Raw genomic sequence first — 20,316 nt, forward strand, 5'->3', positions numbered from 1 at the left:
AGGTAGTGGAAATCCTGGAGATCCTGGAAATCCTGGAAGACCCAGCAAGGATCCCGTAAATACTGAATGTTCTGGTAATTCTGGAAATCATGGAAGACCCAGCAGGGATCCTATGAGTACTGAAATTCCTGTGAATCTCCAAAAACCTAGAAAACCCAGCAGAGATCATTTGAGTACTATAACACACTTGCTTACTAAACTGAAGATTGCAACAATGAGGGAGAGGACTGACTTTGTTACTTTTTTTTTTAAGGCAACTGGATTCATCTGCCAGGCACCACCCTCAATGATCTTTTCTGAGTTTTTGGACAGGGGACTGAAAAACAAATTAGCTCTTTATGCAGATGATTCCTTATTCTTCATTCTAGACGCACACACTTTCCTATGAAGCTCTAATTACCATGATACAAGAATTAAGGATCTTCACTGGGCTCCAGGATCTAATTCAAACTCCCAAATTTAAATTGTAGACACTTTATATACCTCAAAACCTACAGATTATTTGGACTTAAAGTGTGAGGAACCCTTACTATATGTTATATGTTTGTGATGTGTTCCTATTAAAAGCATAACTAACAACAAACATTTAAAAAATAGTGCTTACCTTTCTAGGTGTTTGGAACAGTCTTTGGGTCGACTATAAGCTAGGAAACTTTATCCCCACTGGCAATAAGGGACACACTGACTTCTTCTTCATTAACATGCAATTCAGAAGCCTAGCTTCTAGATCTTTAACTCCTGTTAGTGTTCAAATCAATTTTACAAATGATAATGAAATCTGACAAGCACAGCACAAGCATGGTAAAAAATAACCCCTAGCAACCTCTGGATAGAAGAGAAAATATTCAGCTTTGGAGTTTTCAGAAAAGAGCAAGTAAAACGCAAGCAGCATTTTTTATGGTAGTGAATGGGTAAAATGTTATATAAAGTAGGTTTTTTCCTAACTGAGCTTAAAAGAATCTTGCCAAATTTAAGAAAACTGTCAGGAACTGGAACAAGGTACCAGTATCCTTAGTAGGAAGAGTAAACCTATTAAAAAAAATTTGGCAACTTCAATTGTTTTACATTTTGCTTAATTCCCCAGTTTGGGTTGCTGGCTACTCTTTTAAATACAGTGCATTTTCGACCTTTTGCCACATTTCAGGCTTCAAACATAAAAATATAAAACTGTAATTTTTTTTGAAGAATCAACAACAAATGGGACACAATCATGAAGTGGAACGAAATTTATTGGATATTTCAAACTTTTTTAACAAAAAACTGAAAAATTGGGTGTGCAAAATTATTCAGGCCCCTTAAGTTAATACTTTGTTAAGTTAATACTTTGTAGCGCCACCTTTTGCTGCAATTACAGCTGTAAGTCGCTTGGGGTATGTCTCTATCAATTTTTCACATCGAGAGACTAACATTTTTGCCCATTCCTCCTTGCAAAACAGCTCGAGCTCAGTGAGGTTGTATGGAGAGCGTTTGTGAACAGCAGTTTTCAGTTCTTTCCACAGATTCTCGATTGGATTCAGGTCTGGACTTTGACTTGGCCATTCTAACACCTGGATATGTTTATTTGTGAACCATTCCATTGTAGATTTTGCTTTATGTTTTGGATTATTGTCTTGTTGGAAGACAAATCTCCATCCCAGTCTCAGGTCTTTTGCAGACTCCATCAGGTTTTGTATTTGGCTCCATCCATCTTCCCATCAATTGTAACCATCTTCCCTGTCCCTGCTGAAGAAAAGCAGGCCCAAACCATGATGCTGCCACCACCATGTTTGACAGTGGGGATGGTGTGTTCAGGGTGATGAGCTGTGTTGCTTTTACGCCAAACATAACGTTTTGCATTGTTGCCAAAAAGTTTGATTTTGGTTTCATCTCACCAGAGCACCATCTTCCACATGTTTGGTGTGTCTCCCAGGTGGCTTGTGGCAAACTTTAAACAACACTTTTTATGGATATCTTTAACCACTTAAGCCCTGGAAGATTTTACCCCCTTCCTGACCAGGGCCTATTTTGCGATTCGGCACTGCGTGACTTTAACGGACAATTGCGCGGTCGTGCGACGCTGTACCCAAATGAAATTGATGTCCTTTTTTTTCCCACAAACAGAGCTTTCTTTTGGTGTTATTTGATAACCTGTGCGATATTTTGATCATGCGCTATAAACAAAAAAATCGACAATTTTGCAAAAATAACAATATTTTTCACATTTTTTTATATGAAATTCCCCAAAAAAATGTAAAAATCAAAATTTTTTACATTTTTGGCCAATTTGTTTTCTGCTACATATGTTTGGTAAAAAAAAATTGCAATAAGCGCATTTTGATTGGTTTGCGCAAAAGTTATTGCGTTTACTAACTAAGGGAAAGATTTATGTCATTTTTGGTGTTTTTTTTTTTTAATAAGTGGCCACTGAGCAAATGCAGCAGCACAGTCTCACTCATTAGTAATGGCGGCGATCTGCGATTTTTTTTTTTTGCGGGACTGCGACATTGCGGCGGACAGATCGGACCCTTGACTGACATTTTTGACAATTTTGGGGGTACCAGTGACATTACTACAGTAATCAGTGCTATACATATGCACTGTTACTGTAAAAATGACACTGGCAGGGAAGGGGTTAACTTTATTGGAGAGGCAGGGGTTAAATGTGTCCCTAGGGGCGTGCTTACTACTGTAAAGGGGTGTGGCTTTTCATGTAACCACAGAGACATACGATCCTAAATAGCAGGATCGTATGATCTCTGCAGTTACACCAGGGAGAATGACAGGCGGCTTTGTTTACATTAGCCGACTGCCTTTCTCCCTCTGTAACGGACGATTGCGAGTGACCGGCGGACATCCGAGCCGCCGGTCACACGCGCTGCAATGTCCGAGAACGAGCGGGGGCGGGGCTAGCGCCTCTGGCTCGCGGGCGAGTAACGAATATATACGTCACTTTGCCCAGGAGGGGCTGACCGCCGCCATATATAGTCGTACGGCGGTCGGCAAGTGGTTAAGAAATGGCTTTGTTCTTGCCATTCTTCCGTAAAGGCCAGATTTGTGCAATATACGACTGATTGTTGTCCTATGGTCAGAGTCTCCCACCTCAGCTGTAGATCTCTGCAGTTCATCCAGAGTGATCATGGGCCTCTTGGCTGCATCTTTGATCAGTCTTCTCCTTGTATGAGCTGAAAGTTTAGACGGACGGCCAGGTCTTCGTAGATTTGCAGTGGTCTGATACTCCTTCCATTTCAATATTATCACTTGCACAGTGCTCCTTGGGATGTTTAAAGCTTGGGAAATCTTTTTGTATCCAAATTTGGCTTTAAACTTCTCCACAACAGTATCTCGGACCTGCCTGGTGTGTTCCTTGTTCTTCATGATGCTCTCTGCGCTTTAAACTGACCTGTGAGACTATCACAGTGCATGTGCATTTATACGGAGACTTGATTACACACAGGTGGATTCTATTTATCATCATTAGTCATTTAGGTCAACATTGGATCATTCAGAGATCCTCCCTGAACTTCTGGAGAGAGTTTGCTGCACTGAAAGTAAAGGGGCTGAATAATTTTGCATGCCCAATTTTTCAGTTTTTTATTTGTTAACAAAGTTTGAAATATCCAACAAATTTTGTTCCACTTCATGATTGTGTCCCACTTGTTGATTCTTCACAAAAAATTAGTTTTATATCTTTTTGTTTGAAGCCTGAAATGTGGCAAAAGGTCGAAAAGTTCAAGGGGGCTGAATACTTTCGCAATGCACTGTATATACAATCAATATTTTTTCCTAAAATAAAAAATGCGTTAAACTTACCTGCTGTGTACAATGGTATTGCACAAAGTGGTGGCTTGCCTCCCTTTCTGAGATCCCCTGTCAGTGCTGTCCCCTCCTCCTCTTCTCTGAGTACCCTCTCAGCAAGATGTCTGCTGAGGGTGCACTAGTGTGGGTCTGTTTAGGAGCCAAGCCTCATGCATCTATAGACACACACACACACTGCGTGACTTGGCCTCGCCCCTGCACCATCTTCACAGGACAGGATTCAGTTGACAGGAGCACAGCCAATGGCTCCCACTGCTCTCAATGAGTCATTTCAAGAGAGGCAGAGAGAGCAGCACTGCTGCAGATGATACAAGAAATAATAATGCTGTGTCACCTATGATATCAATGCAATATACATTATAAATACATCAAATATACAAATGTTGTGAAAAAAAACATTGTTTTGTAAACAAACATCTATAAATACTGTTCTCCAGGTGCCCAAAAGATGGGCACAGCACTAAATTGGTAGTGTGGCAAGTAGTGGGACATTTTTTACCTTAACACAGGGAGTGCATGTAAAAATGTTTTGACTTTAGACCCACTTTAATGTTAATCCCTCTTGCAATTGCTCTTGGTATACTTTATGTTCACCATAATCTACTGCCATTGATGCCATTTAACTTTGGCTCATGTTTTTGCTTTGTTTTGTATTGTTTTTGTTCAATGTTTATGTACACAAAAATACAAAAGAATATCTTATTACAGAATATAATTTCATTCTACAATAAAACTTATCTGCTTTTAAAATGAAAAAATATGAAGGGTCTTCAAAAGGTTTCCGCACTTTCATTTTCTGGATTACTGTATTGGAAAGAGTGAGGGTGGGAGAAGTAATAATTGGTTGTGTCTAAAAGTGTCATGTGACTAGTTTGTATGGCAAACCACCTGACCTTGCAGTTCAGTATTAGAGTTGTCACGCTGTGGTGAAGATGGGTGCAAAACTTCTAAAAAAAAGTGCAGGAACTGTTTGAAGAACCCTCTTGAAAGAGAAATAAATTCACCATACTTTGAAATCTTGATCAGAATTTTTTTTTTCTGTAGGTGCAGGAAGCCATCCACTGTTGGTGCCCTATGATACCTTAACGGCAAAAGAAAAGGCGAGAGATCGTGAAAAAGCCCAGGAACTTTTCAAATTCCTCCAAGTAAATGGATATGCTATATCCAGGTACCTATACCCTACATATCTATGAAAAGTGCGGCATGCATTTGTATTCAGCCCCCCTGAGTCAATTCTTTTTAGAACCACCTTTTGCTGCAATTACAACTGACAGTCTTTCTGGGGATGTCTCTACCAGCTTTGCACATCTAGAGAGTGACATTTTTGCCCATTCTTCTTTGCAAAATAGCTCAAGCTCTGTCAGATTAGATGGAGAGCGTCTGTGAACAGCAATTTTCAAGTCTTGCCACAGATTCTCTATTGGATTTAGGTCTGGACTTTGACTGGGCCATTCTAACATGTGAATATGCTTTGATCAAAACCATTCCATTGTAGCTCTGGCTGTATGTTTAGGGTCGTTGTCCTGCTCGAAGGTGAACCTCTGCCCCAGTCTCAAGTTTTTTTGTAGAATCTAAGAAGTTTTCTTCTAAGATTGCCCTGTATTTGACTCCATCCATCTTCCCATCAAGTCTGACCAGCTTTCCTGTCCCTGCTGAAGAAAAGCATCCCCACAACATGATGCTGCCACCACCATGTTTCACGGTGGGGATGGTGTTGTAAGGGTAATCCCAAAACTCACGGGTTTCAGTAACATTTTGACTGTTGAAGCCAGATTGAAAATTATATTTATTTAGACAAACATGTAGATAGGAAGCCATGTTTGGAGAGCAAGTCAATCACATTACATTCTGTTGGCTTAATGAACATTGCTCTATCTGGCTAGGGTTTCTAATAAACTTTTATACACTAAAGTGGGTGGAACCTAGCTATCTAATTTCTTTTAAGTCACATCTCAGTCTTTGATGACATTCTTTGATATGCAAAATGGACATTTAACATAAATGTGTCACTTCCAAAACTTGTTGGCTAAACAGGTCTTCAAAGGTTGAGATAGCAATCATTAACAGCTGGAGCTGTAAATTGCTTTTGAATACAACAGCTGTTATACAAAAGGACTTCTCACACAATATATATCCAATATATCTGCTTAATCATAAATCCATGTTTGATAATCATAAAGAAATATTTAATAAATAAAATTGCTGCTTTCCTTTTCCTCATCAATAATCCTCCTGTCCCTTCCTACATTGGAGTTCTGGAAACATATCACTGCTATCTCAAGCAATCCACACACTATTTGTAGTGAAGAGTTGGCCCTGTGACCATTAACAGTGTAGCGGTTTCCGCTCTGCTGTCCCTGTGTGGTGATCTCACATCACAATTACTTTTGGTAACTGTTAAAGCCACGTATGGCTTACCCAGATGTGGATCCTGGAGGTGCTGATATGAGGAATAAGGAACAAACTAGGTCTCATAACACATACAAAACCTAACATAAAATGTATTTTTAAGAAAAGCAGATAAAATTACAATTCCTCTCAATCCCTTCTAAATTCCCTGACATCTCCCTCCAACTGCCTAATCTTAGTTTAAATATTTATTTTTCTAGTTCATATGTTTCTCCTGAATTATGTATCCCATTTACTTCTGCAGAAAAATCTCACTTTGCTTTGTCAAGGCTAAAATATACAAAATATTAAAAAAAATAACAAATGTGACAAAACGAACCTAAAAATCAAAAAATTCTAAAAAAATGATGTGTTGGTCTAACAGTGTATGAACGCCAAGTCTTTTGTTGACTCCTCCTTTGACAGCTAGTGCTCCATAAGACTCCATTGCAACACCTAAGAACTCATACAATGTTCATACATAATATTCTTCTCTTCAGGACCATCGCAGTCCACATGACAAGAAACTTCCGTTGGGTGTGCAGATCTTTTTGTAATCATAGTAAACTGAGCTTTAACTTTTCCAGACAGCTGACATGATAGGTATCAAAGTTCTTCAGATATTAAAAGGCTTTTTTGAAAGCGCTATTCTCCATCAATGCTGTTTGTGGTGATGTCATAAGATGCAGGAATGAAGGAGGGTATTTTTTTTTTTTGAAGATGGCATCACTCAGATTGTTAGTCCAACATTAGATCATTAACAAAAAATGCCCATAAAGCCGTTGAGTTTTTTTCTGTTGAAGTAAATCTATATTGTGAAGGGTAATAAGACCTAGAAGAAAAGAAAACAAAAATGTCTTAATACAAAGGGAAATCTTTCTCTTTTCATATAATGCGTTATTCAACCACCATCCACACTAAACTGAGTACACTATCCTGAATTCAATGAAACATTTATCATGAACAATAGGCTGTCTCAAAGGAAACACTTATCATGAACAATAGGCTGTCTCAAAGGGGCCTATCACCTATGGCTGGGATCAACAACCCTACAGTAGATCAGGAACATGTAAGTACAGAGACAAGAACTTGGAGAGCACAGCATACAGGATTTACAAGAATGGCAGGAGTATAGTGCAGCACTGGGCTTCTGGTCTTACAGGCAGGCAGCAAAATAAATGCTAGTAAGAACCACTTGCAGCACTGGGGTTCAGGGCTTACAGGAAGGCAGGTAATTTTAAGACAGGAAGGATACCTAATGGCACTATCTGGGGTGAACACAGCATGTCCGCACATGCAACAATGGTGAGGGCCCTTGGAAGGGCTGAGGTGCAAAGTCTAAGGAATTGCCTTGTCTTCTCCAACGGTGGAGATGGGTTAAGCTGCAGCCAGTTCCCAGGTTGCAGCCCTCTTACTCACCCAAGCAGGCAGCTACCTAGAACTAAAGGCCAATAGACAACTGAGAATCCCTTGCATGGCTAAGGTGCTGGGATCACTAAACAGTAGGGAGTAAAATTCAAGCTGTCTTGTGTACATGGACACACAGAGACACACAAAATAGCTAGAAGTGAGTACCCATGCAAACAAAAATTTATAAGAGATGGTACAGTTGCCCAGTGACACCAAACAGGAAATTGAAACCAAACAGGTTTTAAATAGACTTGGAGACACAAAGGCTTGACTACTAGGAACATTAATATGCAAAGCCTGGGGCAATGAGTCACCTTAGAATGACAAGAGGTGGCCTGGCTGGCCATGTAGCAAATTGAATTAACAAGAGGTTTGTCTAATCTTAAACACAAGTCTTGTGGGACAACAGGTAGCAGCAGACCCGTATGCAATGGGACTACATGTACCAGCATACATGCTGATCTTTGGGAATAAACGAGACAGATCTGTAGCAAAACTGAAGATCTGTGTCATAGGCCTAACTTAAAATCTTAGCAATACCAAAGTAATCTTAACAATTAATGTAGTAACACTGACATACATTCATTATAATTCTTAGCACACTATAGGTGTAAAAAATAGATCAACAATTATTCAAATCAATCTTATTCTTCCATCTCACAATAATATAAAAACTATATAAAACAGGAGATGCTTAATTATCTAAGGCATAGAAACTTGTTAATGCCATAGCTCATATATGTCAGATTAGAACACATCAAATATCTGACACCCAATAAATAAGAAATTAGAAACTGCTACAAGCAGTACAGCACCAATATTAGCTATATGGGGATGAAACCCATAAACATTTACATATATAAACAGTCTAATAAACCAGAAGAAAACAATTTGGAAGAATACTTCCATTGGTGAATTGTCTTTGAAGGCTGTGATCTGCTTTTGTTCTGAAAGTCTTAAAGAAATCAAACCAGGGCATAGAACTCATCTGAGAAATAAGCATCAAAAATTTAGTAACAAAACATGATATTTTCCTCCTAAAAATAAACCAAAGGTTATGTATTTAGCCATTACAGTAAGCATTTTAAACATTTTCTCTCTTAGATGTATTATCAGTGCACTTTTCTAATACCAAAAATTGTTGACGTCAAATTAATTATTACCACGTTGGTTTTTATTTATTTATCTTTTTTATGGTATACCATAAATTTAAAAAAATATATGTTTGTTCACCATGGTTAAAAAAATGAGCAGCTCAAAAATAAACATTAATAATTTCCCATTTGGCTACAAGCAAGTTATACTTCACCATATTGAACACATTGGAACATTCTTCAAAAACTGTTTTTTTTTTCTACAAAAACAAAGATTACAGTTAATACACATATGTATATACAATTAACATATTCTTTTGTACTTTTCTCTTAAAGTTTACTCAGCTCAGTCAATTTGCATGACAATACAGCTGTTTACACTCCCAAGCCTTGCAATTAACCTGTGTCAAAGAAGGGAGGGGGTTTCAGTACCCATGGTGGGCTGAAAGGCTTTCAGCAACTTTAAACTAAGACAGAACTCCTGAATTTCAAACTTTAAACGACATTTGTGAAAATAATTTTTTTACATGTCACTAATGCTTTAACATCAATTTCCTTCTTTTAATTAATTTTATTAACTGCTTTGGATGTGCCTCCAATGATCACATGATTAGCCACCCCAGCAAGGGTTTATATTCACGATTTTTCACGAGTGCAAAATGACTGTACATTCACACAATTTAAAAAAAAAAAAAATATATATATATATATATATATTTTTTTTTTGTTAAAGTCAATAGTTACCTCAATTATAAAGTTCAAATTGCTCACGATTTAAGAATATAAATACAATTTTAGTCCTTAAGGTCACACTTTACACACCAAATATATTTTCTTGCTTCTAAAAGTTGCCATGACCAGCATAGCACTGATTTGTTACCTTTAGTTGTACTTGTGGCAAAGTCACATCACTTTAAAACATAAGTAATAAACACAAAACAAATCATTATGCAACCAATATTCATTCAGTGTTATCAAATGTTTTGCTGATACCGCACTTTAGGAACATTATTGCAACTAACACAACATAACAATCCATGGATCTCACACACCTCGCAACGACTAAGGCTGCCCATACATGATCCAATTTTCTTACAATTTTCTGTACAATTTTTTTTTTCTTTTTTTTTTAAATTTACCTTCAACTATGTAGTACAAAGGCCTGCCTAATTGGATACAAGTGAAAGTGTTTAGCTTTGACCTCATATTATGTTGTTTGTGGTAAATCTAACAGAAAAATTGTACAACAAAAAATTGTAACATGTGTGGCCACTCCAGAATAATATACTCTTACAATTAGCTAGTTAAAACCTGTAGACAAAAATATTAGTACATTTCTCTAATAAAGCGGCACTTTCTCTACTTCTGGACTGTACCTAGTCCAGTTCAATAGGTCTCATCTTTCCTCTCTTTTTTTTTTTTTTTCTGGTGTACATTAGCGTCTTATCTATGCCTATACTTAGGTCATTATAAGCGATCTAGGTGGTACTTCAGGGTACAATGTGCCTACAGTTATCTAAGCAATATTATTATTATTAGGTTCTTTACATCTGTATTCATACAAATTTCTCATTGGTTCCCCTCAATCTCCTCTTCACCATGTTTTCACACTGTATTCGCTTGCATTTATCCATTTATCTAGTGCCTGCTTTTGCTTCATTTGAAAACACTTGGATAGTACTTTTTACATTCTTTGGAGAACTTGGGGTTCTAGGGGTACAAAACCCCTGTGTGCCTTAGTTCCATTTCTTCAGGGAACGGACTGTTCCTTCTCCAAAGTTACAACACAGCCACACAGACTGATAGGCAAAATCTTTGGGGATTAGAAAGGGTTCACAGTGGGATCACACAGATCCTCATTTGAGGTGTACACGGTGGAACAATTCCCCATCTCACACGGTGATGAGACCTCCTGAAGAATTAATCTATTACCAGGTCCCCAAGTCACACAGACACAATCGACCTAGGTAGTAGCAGGAACTATACATCTGGCTCCCAATCCTTGCCCAGGATCTATAACAGACTATCATGAATCAGCCACACAGACTGACCTGCACACAAATTAATTAGGGTGTTCAGTATTAAAATAGTTCAAGAATGTAAAAAGCACTCCTTTTTCAGAGATTAACCACTCATATGCAGGACACACAGCAAAACATATTCCAACAAATAATAGGATACATTCTAGAATCTGTGAGAGAGAGAGAGAGAGAGTATATAACCTGATAGTTATGATTTCATAAAAAGTCTTCCACTTCAGTTTATAGGCACTGTTTGTAAAATAGAGAAGACAGTACTCCTGCTTATAGTGTGATTTTATGAAGAATCACGCAGAAGAGAACGGGAAGACAGTTTTCTCAATCATACTAGTACTAAGACTTCAAGCAGTGCTGTTTTTTAAGCAGCCCATCACCCTCGGCAATTAACCAGGGCCTCCCCACATATAGTACTTTATCAATCACACGTTATGAATGATACCTTGAGTCCTGAAGACCCGATTCCTGACCTGGTCGGTCTCCCGATCGCAGGAACTGCAGAAATCCTACCTAACCACACATTGCTCCTGAAATAGGGCAAATCATTCAGCAGGACACACTCATGCAAAGGACAGTAATAAGTAACAGATGGTACCGAAAGTAAAAATAAATTTAAAATAATAAAATTCAACAGCCAAGGTTCTTTGAAGGCTACTTCTCCATTACATCGACTTACATAAACAGCACAACACAAGGGGAAATCGCAGTTAAGCAGAAAGTTAGCTTACCTTTTACTGAAGACGTGAATTCCCAGCTTGTGTTGTCCTGTTTCTTTTAGTGATGTCCATGGATTTTCTCTACCCGGCTAACGAAGGACCATTTGTAAGGGTAATCCCAAAACTCACGGGTTTCAGTAACATTTTGACTGTTGAAGCCAGATTGAAAATTATATTTATTTAGACAAACATGTAGATAGGAAGCCATGTTTGGAGAGCAAGTCAATCACATTACATTCTGTTGGCTTAATGAACATTGCTCTATCTGGCTAGGGTTTCTAATAAACTTTTATACACTAAAGTGGGTGGAACCTAGCTATCTAATTTCTTTTAAGTCACATCTCAGTCTTTGATGACATTCTTTGATATGCGAAATGGACATTTAACATAAATGTGTCACTTCCAAAACTTGTTGGCTAAACAGGTCTTCAAAGGTTGAGATAGCAATCATTAACAGCTGGAGCTATAAATTGCTTTTGAATACAACAGCTGTTATACAAAAGGACTTCTCACACAATATATATCCAATATATCTGCTTAATCATAAATCCATGTTTGATAACCATAAAGAAATATTTAATAAATAAAATGGCTGCTTCCCTTTTCCTCATCAGTGTGTTCAGGGTGATGTGCAGTGTTAAGCCTCGTACACACGCAACGATTATCGGCCGACCGATCGGCCGTCTTTTGTCCAGTGTTGTTGTGTTGGTTGAAATGTGCTCTAGACTGCACACAAATTTTCTCGGCCAACAAAAACCAACTTCAGAAGTGATGTCATGTGATGGTTTACTTTCCTTGTGTTTTTTCTTCTCTGAGCATGCCCAGTCTTGCTCATCAGATTTTTGTCTGCCGAAATCTGTACTGACTGACGGAAAATCGGCCGTTCTGTTGACGACCAACAAAAATTTTATAGCCTGCACACCAGATTTTGTTCGGCCGAAAAGTCGGAGTCGGTTGTCGGAAGCATCATACTAACAAGCCGACAAACGGCCGATCGGACGTTGGCCGAAAATTCACGGCCAACAATCGTTGCGTGTGTACGAGGCATTCGTTTTCCGTCCCACAGATAGAGCTTTGCTTTTAGGTCAAAAAGTTCAATTATGGTCTTATCTGACCAGAGCACCTTCTTCCACATGTTTGCTCCACCACATGGCTTCTTGCAAACTGCAAACGGGACTTCTATTGTCTTTCTTTCAACAATGGCTTTCTTCTTGCCACTCCTTCATAAAGGGCAGATTTGTGGAGTGCACGACTAATAGTTGTCCTGTGGACAGATTCTGCCACATAAGCTGTGGATCTCTGCAGCTCCTCCAGAGTACCATGGTCCTCTACGCTGCATCTCTAAATAAATGCTCTTTTTGCCCAGCTTGTCAGTTTAGGTAGATGGCCATGTCTTGGTTGTGCCATACTCTTTCCATTTTCAGATGATGGATTGAACAGTGCTCTGTAAGATGTTCAAAGCTTGGGATATTTTTTTTATAACCTAACCCTGCTTTAAACTTTTCTACAACTTTATCCCTGACCTGTCTGGTGTGTTCCTTGGCCTTTATGATGCTGTTTGTTCACTAAGGTTCTCTAACAAACCTCTGAGGTCTTTACAGAACACTGTTTTTATACTGAGAATAAATGACACACTGGTGGACTATATTTACTAATTAGGTGACTTTTGAAGGCAATTGGTTCCACTAGATTTTAGTTAGGGGTATCAGAGAAAAGGGGGCTGAATACAAATGCACATCACACTTTTCAGATATTTATTTGTAAGAAATGTTGAAAACCATTTATGATTTTCCTTCCACTTCACAATTATGTGCCACGTTGTGTTAGTTTATCACATAAAATCCCAATAAAATACATTTACGTTTTGGGTTGTAACATGACAAAATGTAGTGTCAAGAGGTATGAATACTTTTTCAAGGCATTGTATCTATCTATCCTATGTATGTATGTATGTATGTATGTATGTATGTATGTATGTATGTATCTATCTATCTATCTATCTATCTATCTATCTATCTATCTATCTATCTATCTATCTATCTATCTATCTATCTATCTATCTATCTATCTATCTATCTATCTATCTCATGTATGTCTGTCTGTGTGTGTGTTTATCCCAAACTAGCACAGTTCGTACACAAGCTCAATTCACCTGTAAATGGTAAATGTATCCTATCTTTTTGTTGCAGAGGATTGAAGGATATGGAGTTAGATGCTTCTTCCATGGAGAAGAGATTTGCATTTAAATTTCTGAAAAAAGTTTTGCATTACGTTGATTCGGCTCAGGAATTCATTGCACATTTAGGTAATGTATCAACTATTAAAGTGGGTGAAAATGTAATTCAACAATAATAGGTTTTTAAGTGCCAGTGTCAGTAGGCTTTTGTTCACTTCAAGCAGGTTTTGCATTCTTGTCCAGGTCTTTAGAGATCAGAAGCATCTAAAACTGATATTAAACCAATGCCATCAACACAAGACCAAGGTCTGTCGACAGAGGCCATAAGGGTTGTTATTTAGATATACAACATTGTTTTTGGAATTATTTCTGCTATCTGACACTTTGTTTTCTTTTTGTATTCCCGTGGGTACTGGGTAATGATGAATGTACTCTTTTGGGCAGAGGGCAGAGTGGGGAACTATTTACTAAGGCTGGCAGAGATAAAATCCGGGGCAGCTGTGCATGGCAACCAATCAGCTTCTAATTTTCAAACCTTAAGGCCCCTTTCACACAGACGGACCGTTCAGATCCGCTTGTCCGTTTTTTTTGCAGATCTGAACGGACCCCCCGTGCATCTCTATGGGGCATCAGATGTCACCGGAGACATGTCCGCTGACACCCGATCCGATATGTCAAATCTGGACGGATGAAAACCGTATTTTCCATCCGTCCAGCGGATCGGATGAGAACGGACCTACGGTCCGTTCCCATCCGATTCCCCCATAGAGATGTATGGGGCTCTGACAGCTGTGTCTCTGCACACAGTGCGGAGAACAGCTGTCATTCTCCTGCTCAGCGGGGAATCAGCGGATCGATCCCCCGCTGAGATAAACGGAGCCCGTCCGACGGACATCCTGTGTGAAAGAGCCCTAAGAGAACAAGATAGAAGCTGATTGATTACTATGCTCAACTTCCAGCATGGTAAGCTCTGTTAATTGCTCAATTGCTCTCACCTGCACCAGCACTAGATTGAGAAACCCAGGGATTGCATACCGCCCATCATTTTAAGATGGGAATGAGGCACACCTATTAGCAAAAGTATGAAGACATAGAACACACTCCCTGCCACACCCCCTTAAAGGAGAATTATAAAAAAAAAAAACAATTAGTTAAACCCAGTGCTTTTTTTTACCACTATTACTCCTTTATATTGGCTTATAAAATGTACAAATTTACAAATGCAGCAATTTAAAAATTGGATGAAAGTTGTAGCACTGGGAAACACCTTTTGAATGATAAATACTGCATTTTATATACAACCTTATAGATTAGAACAAAATGAAGGACAAATGAGGAGGAAAGAGGGCAAAGGGACTTCCAAATCAGGGACAGTTGGGAGCTATGGCATTGTGGACAATGTAGTTTATTCACAGAAAAACACAGTTCTCACACCACAGACAGGTCTTGCATTACCTGTGCATTGACATGCTGCATGCCTCATGTTTCAAATAAACAGTTTCTGACTTTGTAGATTTATTTTGATATAGACTCTGTGTACAGGCTAACAAACAACACCATGAAACTTCATAATCAATGCATATTTTATGCAGGTGAAAAATACAAGGTGCATTTTTTACAAAAATGTGAAGGGTGTGCTCACTCTTGTGAGATACTCTGTATCCGGATATATAACTAAAGGCCTTTAACATCAATACCTCCAATTAAGCACTGTGGCACAGTTCAGTTGCAGGGGCCCCTGAATAGCTGACTTGTAAGGAGAATGAACGCCTACGCATCTGTGGAGGAGTGTCTTCCTGGGGACGCTTGTACAGACGAATACACTGATTGCGAAGAAGTCTGGAACGCACCACCTGCAAGGCAAATCAGGCCTATCTAGCCTATCTCTTGGTCCTTAACCTGACTATAGGCTATCAATGCTACAAGGCCTCTACCTATCTAAATGGCCATCCGAAGCCCATCCTGTTGCTACCCTGAGCTGTTTAACGTTCCCTAGGCTAATACTAACTAGGACCCCCCCCCCCCCATACCAAAAAGGGACACTGTTGCTTTAAAAATGAAATGGTAGATATACACTTCAGCACAAACCAGTCATTTGATAGGTTTTATTTAAATGAGCTTTGGTCTCATACACTTGAGAATAGCCCAAGTATATTGTAGTATGCAAATAGAAAGTTTCAGTGAATCAGAGAAGCCTCTAACAGATATCTCTGATTCCCACACAGGAGTGCTGAAATGTGACCTTAATATAAGAAACAGTGAGCTACACAGTGCAGTAACACTTGTCCCTTTTCACTGTGGATGGATACAACACAAAATCAGCCTTCAGCACCTCTGGCATGCACAGCATGTGGCTGGCCACACTCTCCTCTCAACTTCCTGTAAGAGTGTAAGACATCCATATATATATATATATATATATCCTTGAGGGGTTTCCTGACCCTTAAGTAGGGGCAGGAAACAACCTCTTAACAGGAAGAATCTGTTTGTAACAAGCAGACAGTGTACAAAAGAACACTTCCCTACACTGCTAGGTAAACAACATTCTGTCTTTTATTTTTTTATTGTTTGCATTATGCTGAGACTTGACTTAATTATATACAACATAAAATTTTAGTTGACTAAAATTCTTCTTTTGCATGATAATTCTCACTTCTATCTCCACAGAGGCAGTTGTTGGGAGTGGTAAAAGTGAGAAATCCCCACACGAACAAGAAATCAAGTTTTTTGCCAAAGTAAGCTAAATGTGTTCATATTCTTTGTTACACTTTGACATTGCAATGTTTTTGATTGATGAACATGTAGTACATTGTGACATTACATTGCTATTTTCTTTTATTTCATACATGGGTCATTAGTAAAAATGATTTAAAAAAATAATGATTTTTTTTAAAGTTGGTCCTGATGTTGGATGAGAAAGCCTGGCTCGCAGTCTCCATACTTTTTTTTTTTTAGATTTTGTATTTAAAGATGTGACACAGATACAGACAACTTTGCATAGCATACAAGTGGAGTTAAGCGCAATAAGGACAACCAATACTCCGTGCTGGATTTCAATATACTAAGGCAAATACAAAATGCAATAGGAAAAACAGAACAATTGTATATAAATGAAAAAAGCCCTTCAATTAGGTTGTGTTGAAGGCAGACTTGTTTGAGGGAGGATATGCTCCAATTTCCAAAAAGATCTGCCGTGTCACAAACTGAAGTCTAAAAAAGCAGGGGGAAATAACACATTTTTTTTTATAAAAGAAGAATTGGAGAAGAAACAGATGACGAATGAGAAGGGGGAGGAGGAAAAGACAAGGAGAAAGAAAAAAAAGGGGGGGGGTTGTGTGAGAAGAACTGGGGTGAGGATTGGGGAGGGTTATGGGGGAGTCACCCCCAAGGAGCCAAGGTCAACAGCACTAATCAGGCAATGGAAATCTCAGGCAATAGATCCTAATAATGTGTATTGGAGGAATTTGTCAGAGAAGTGAAAGAGGTCCAAATAAAACCATCTGGACTTATGATCCTCTAACTTATCCCGTAGAGCAGAGGTCAGATCTTCAATTTGTTCATTGCCCTTCACTCTAGTGAACCATTGGGCCACCGTTGGCACAGACTGTTGCTTCCATATAGCTGGATGCAGGCCTGTGCAGCATTAAAGAGATATTTAATATAATGTTTCCTTGATAAAGGGGTAAGGTTAAGTAGGACCGTGGCTTGGTTATCTTGTAAGGAAATATCTGTGACTTTATGTATGAGCTTGAGCACCAGTTACCAAAAAGGTTTGAGCACAGGCCATTCCCAAAAAATAAGTAAGAGTGTGCCCTCGTGTAGGCCACAGCACCAACCAGGGCCGATCCTAGGGTAACAGACGCCTGGGTGCAGAAATATTTATGGCGCCCCCCGTGTGGGTGTGGTCATCTTACTAACTCCTCCCCTTTCCTAATGGGACCTGGAGGGGGTCTCTCCAAGGAACACAGAGAGGGCCTCTGTTAGAGAGTTTGTTAGAAAGAGCCTCCACCAGGCCCCATTAGAGACTACAATGGGGTTGTATCATGGGACCTGGAGGGGGGTCTCTCGAACAGAGGTCATCTCTGTGTGCATTTTAAAGTCTATGTTAGAAAAACCCCCCACCAGGCCCCATTAGAGACTACAACGGAGTCTAATGGGACCTGGAGGAGGGTTTATCTTACAGAGGCCCTCTCTGTGCCTATTGGAGAGTCTCTGATAGAAAGAGTCCCCTCCATCCCCGATGAGAGACTACATTAGAGTGTCACCGAACAATAGAAAAATAAACAATATTATATTAATTAATAGCACTTTGATGCCCAGGCCCAAGACTAGAAGACTTCACTTACCTTAAATCATGGGTACTGGGGCTGGCTGCTGGTCCTGGGGCCTGGCTTCTGGGGCTTTGCTGCTGGTCCTAAGGTCTTGCTGCTGGGACTGGCCTGCTGGTCCTGGGGTCTGGCTGCTGGTCCTGGTTTTTGGGGCTAGGCTGCTGGTCCTGTATTCTGGCTGCTGGTCCTGGGGTCTGGCTGCTGGTCCTGGGGTCTTGCTGCTGGGGCCTTGGGGCTGGCTGCTGGTGCCTTGGGGCTGGCTGCTGGTCCTGATTCTTGGCTGCTGGTCCTGGGGTCTGGCTGCTGGTCCTGATTCTTGGCTGCCTGTCCTGATTCCTGGCTCCTCTGTGGTGTGCCGTGCTCTGTGGTGTGCCGGGCTCTGTGGTGTGCTGGGCTCTGTGATGCTGGGCTCTGTAGGCTATGTGGTGTAAAGTTCTTGTGTGATATCTCAGCGGGGCTGCGGCTGTCACTGTGAGAACGGCGCCTCCATAGTCTTGGCTCACAGGCAGAGTGATATCAAATGCACTCCGCCTGTGAGAGGAGGAGCCGTACAGAGAAAGCAGGCGGCTGCAGTAGAGAGCAAAGCCGCTGCTTCCTCTGTACAGCTCCTCCTCTCCAGGGCTGGTGCAAGGATTTTTGGCGCCCTAGGCAAAATGGTGGTTTGCTTAGGCACAACTGGCAAACGCTTGGGCATGCCTATGAGATCTAGACAGACTTGGAAGTAATCAGATGTAAAGGAAATCTGTATACATTTGCCTTTCCATAGACTAACATTGAGCTTCTGATCTGATCACCTGAAAAATGGACAGGGGGATTTGAATGGAATAGCTGTGTGAGAAGGGCCCAAAAGACCAATCTATCCAAAATTGAACATACAACTTTGAGTAGATACTGGTAGGCTAACTATGAATCAGCTTCTTATAGTTCACTGAAACTTTCATTGTCAGATTTCAACACCGGAGTTCCCACCTTCACCTACCTGCTGCAGGCGTTACAATAGTTTATCGGTGTTCTCAATCAATCATTTAATTTTTATTATTTATTCATTTAATTACTTGGTTTGCTTTACAGAGTGCAGTGTTTGCAAGGAGACTCTTGTTATTGTAGTAGAATAGGTGAAATTATATTAGCTGTGGGGCAGAGCCAGATTTCTGGTGACTAAACTTTGTCACTGAGTTATTAAGACATATATAAAAAGTGGTTGTTTCTATCTTAGATGTATACCTATAGCTGTAAAATATGTTTTAAGAGGAATGACTCAAATAGATATCTGTAAACTTTTTAAACATGAACTGAAAAATGATTGTCAGCATGCAGGAGATTACCAGAATATAACTATAGGAATTGTGCAACGCAACCACATACAGAGAGACATAGTCACGCAATACAAATGATTTGCTTGTGCAGCAGCCTCAGTGTGGGGGGTATACAGCCAAAGGTCCATTGGATTACAAAAATTGAATGGCACTCCCCAGGCAAGGTTTTCCTGCTGCCAGCACCACAGACCATCACGTCACCACACTTCAGGCTCTCTCTCTGGCCTCTCCCCCTCCTTCTTAATCTTTGCAGAATGCTGATGCTGAATTGATGTCTGGTCCTCCTCGCCGCGTCGGCTGGTTCGTTCTCTGCTGCCTCCTGCCTGGTTCTTCTCTCCCGCGCTGGCTGCGCTAGGCGGCCGCTGCACAGGCAGTCCCTCCTCCAGACAGTCCCTCTCCACACTGCATACCTGTCTCCCCCACCACTCCACAGTGGGTGGCGCCGGCTGGATCGGATTCGGTCTGGAGCTGAGCAGCGCCAAGCCGAGGCCAGCCAGCAGTGAGCCAGCCCAGGGGCAGAGCAGAATCAGCGGCGGGCCGGCGGCCATGGCGGAACCTGGAAGGACCGCAGGGCATGAGGTTGATTAGGGTGTGCCTGGGCACACCCGGCACGCCTATGTTCCTCCCCCACTGTCGCCCCTCCCCTCAGCTCACAACTACAAAGGATATACAGTAGTAGGCAGCTCCGAGGCTGCAGTGAGAGACTTGCGGCCGGGAGAGGATAGTGCGCCCCCCACCAGGCGTCGCCTGGGCGCACTGCACCCTAAGCACCCGCCTAGGATCGGCCCTGGCACCAACAGTCATCGGTTTGTTGAGGGAATAGCTTAGCGAGAACTAATAGAGTTCTTGAGAAAGACGTCATTATTTTATATGTGGTCACTTGATATTTGGTATTTCTAGAATTCGCTGTTCTAAATAATCCCAAAGATGTTCTATCGGGTTGAGATAAGGACTCTGTGCAGGTCTCTGTGCACTTGCTCATCCCTGTCTTTATGGACCTTGGGTGGTGCACTGGTCCAAATCATTTGGTGGAAGGGGGGGGGGGGGTTATGGTGTG

At 40.5% G+C, this 20,316-nt stretch overlaps 1 protein-coding gene across 7 annotated transcripts in view; it reads left to right on the forward strand.

Moving 5' to 3' along the window:
- Positions 1–20,316, forward strand: part of LOC309569543 (ryanodine receptor 3) — a 1,308,933-nt gene that overhangs the window by 865,955 nt on the left and 422,662 nt on the right. For all 7 annotated transcript variants that reach the window (XM_082275412.1, XM_082275411.1, XM_082275414.1 and 4 more), the window contains 3 exons: positions 4,840–4,963; positions 13,629–13,744; positions 16,283–16,350. In XM_082275412.1, the coding sequence (XP_082131538.1) occupies positions 4,840–4,963; positions 13,629–13,744; positions 16,283–16,350 (308 nt within the window). The remainder of the gene's footprint in view (positions 1–4,839; positions 4,964–13,628; positions 13,745–16,282; positions 16,351–20,316) is intronic.

This window comes from Pelophylax lessonae, assembly GCF_965119305.1.
Source record: "Pelophylax lessonae genome assembly, chromosome: 13".
In the NCBI taxonomy this organism is placed as follows: domain Eukaryota; kingdom Metazoa; phylum Chordata; class Amphibia; order Anura; family Ranidae; genus Pelophylax; species Pelophylax lessonae.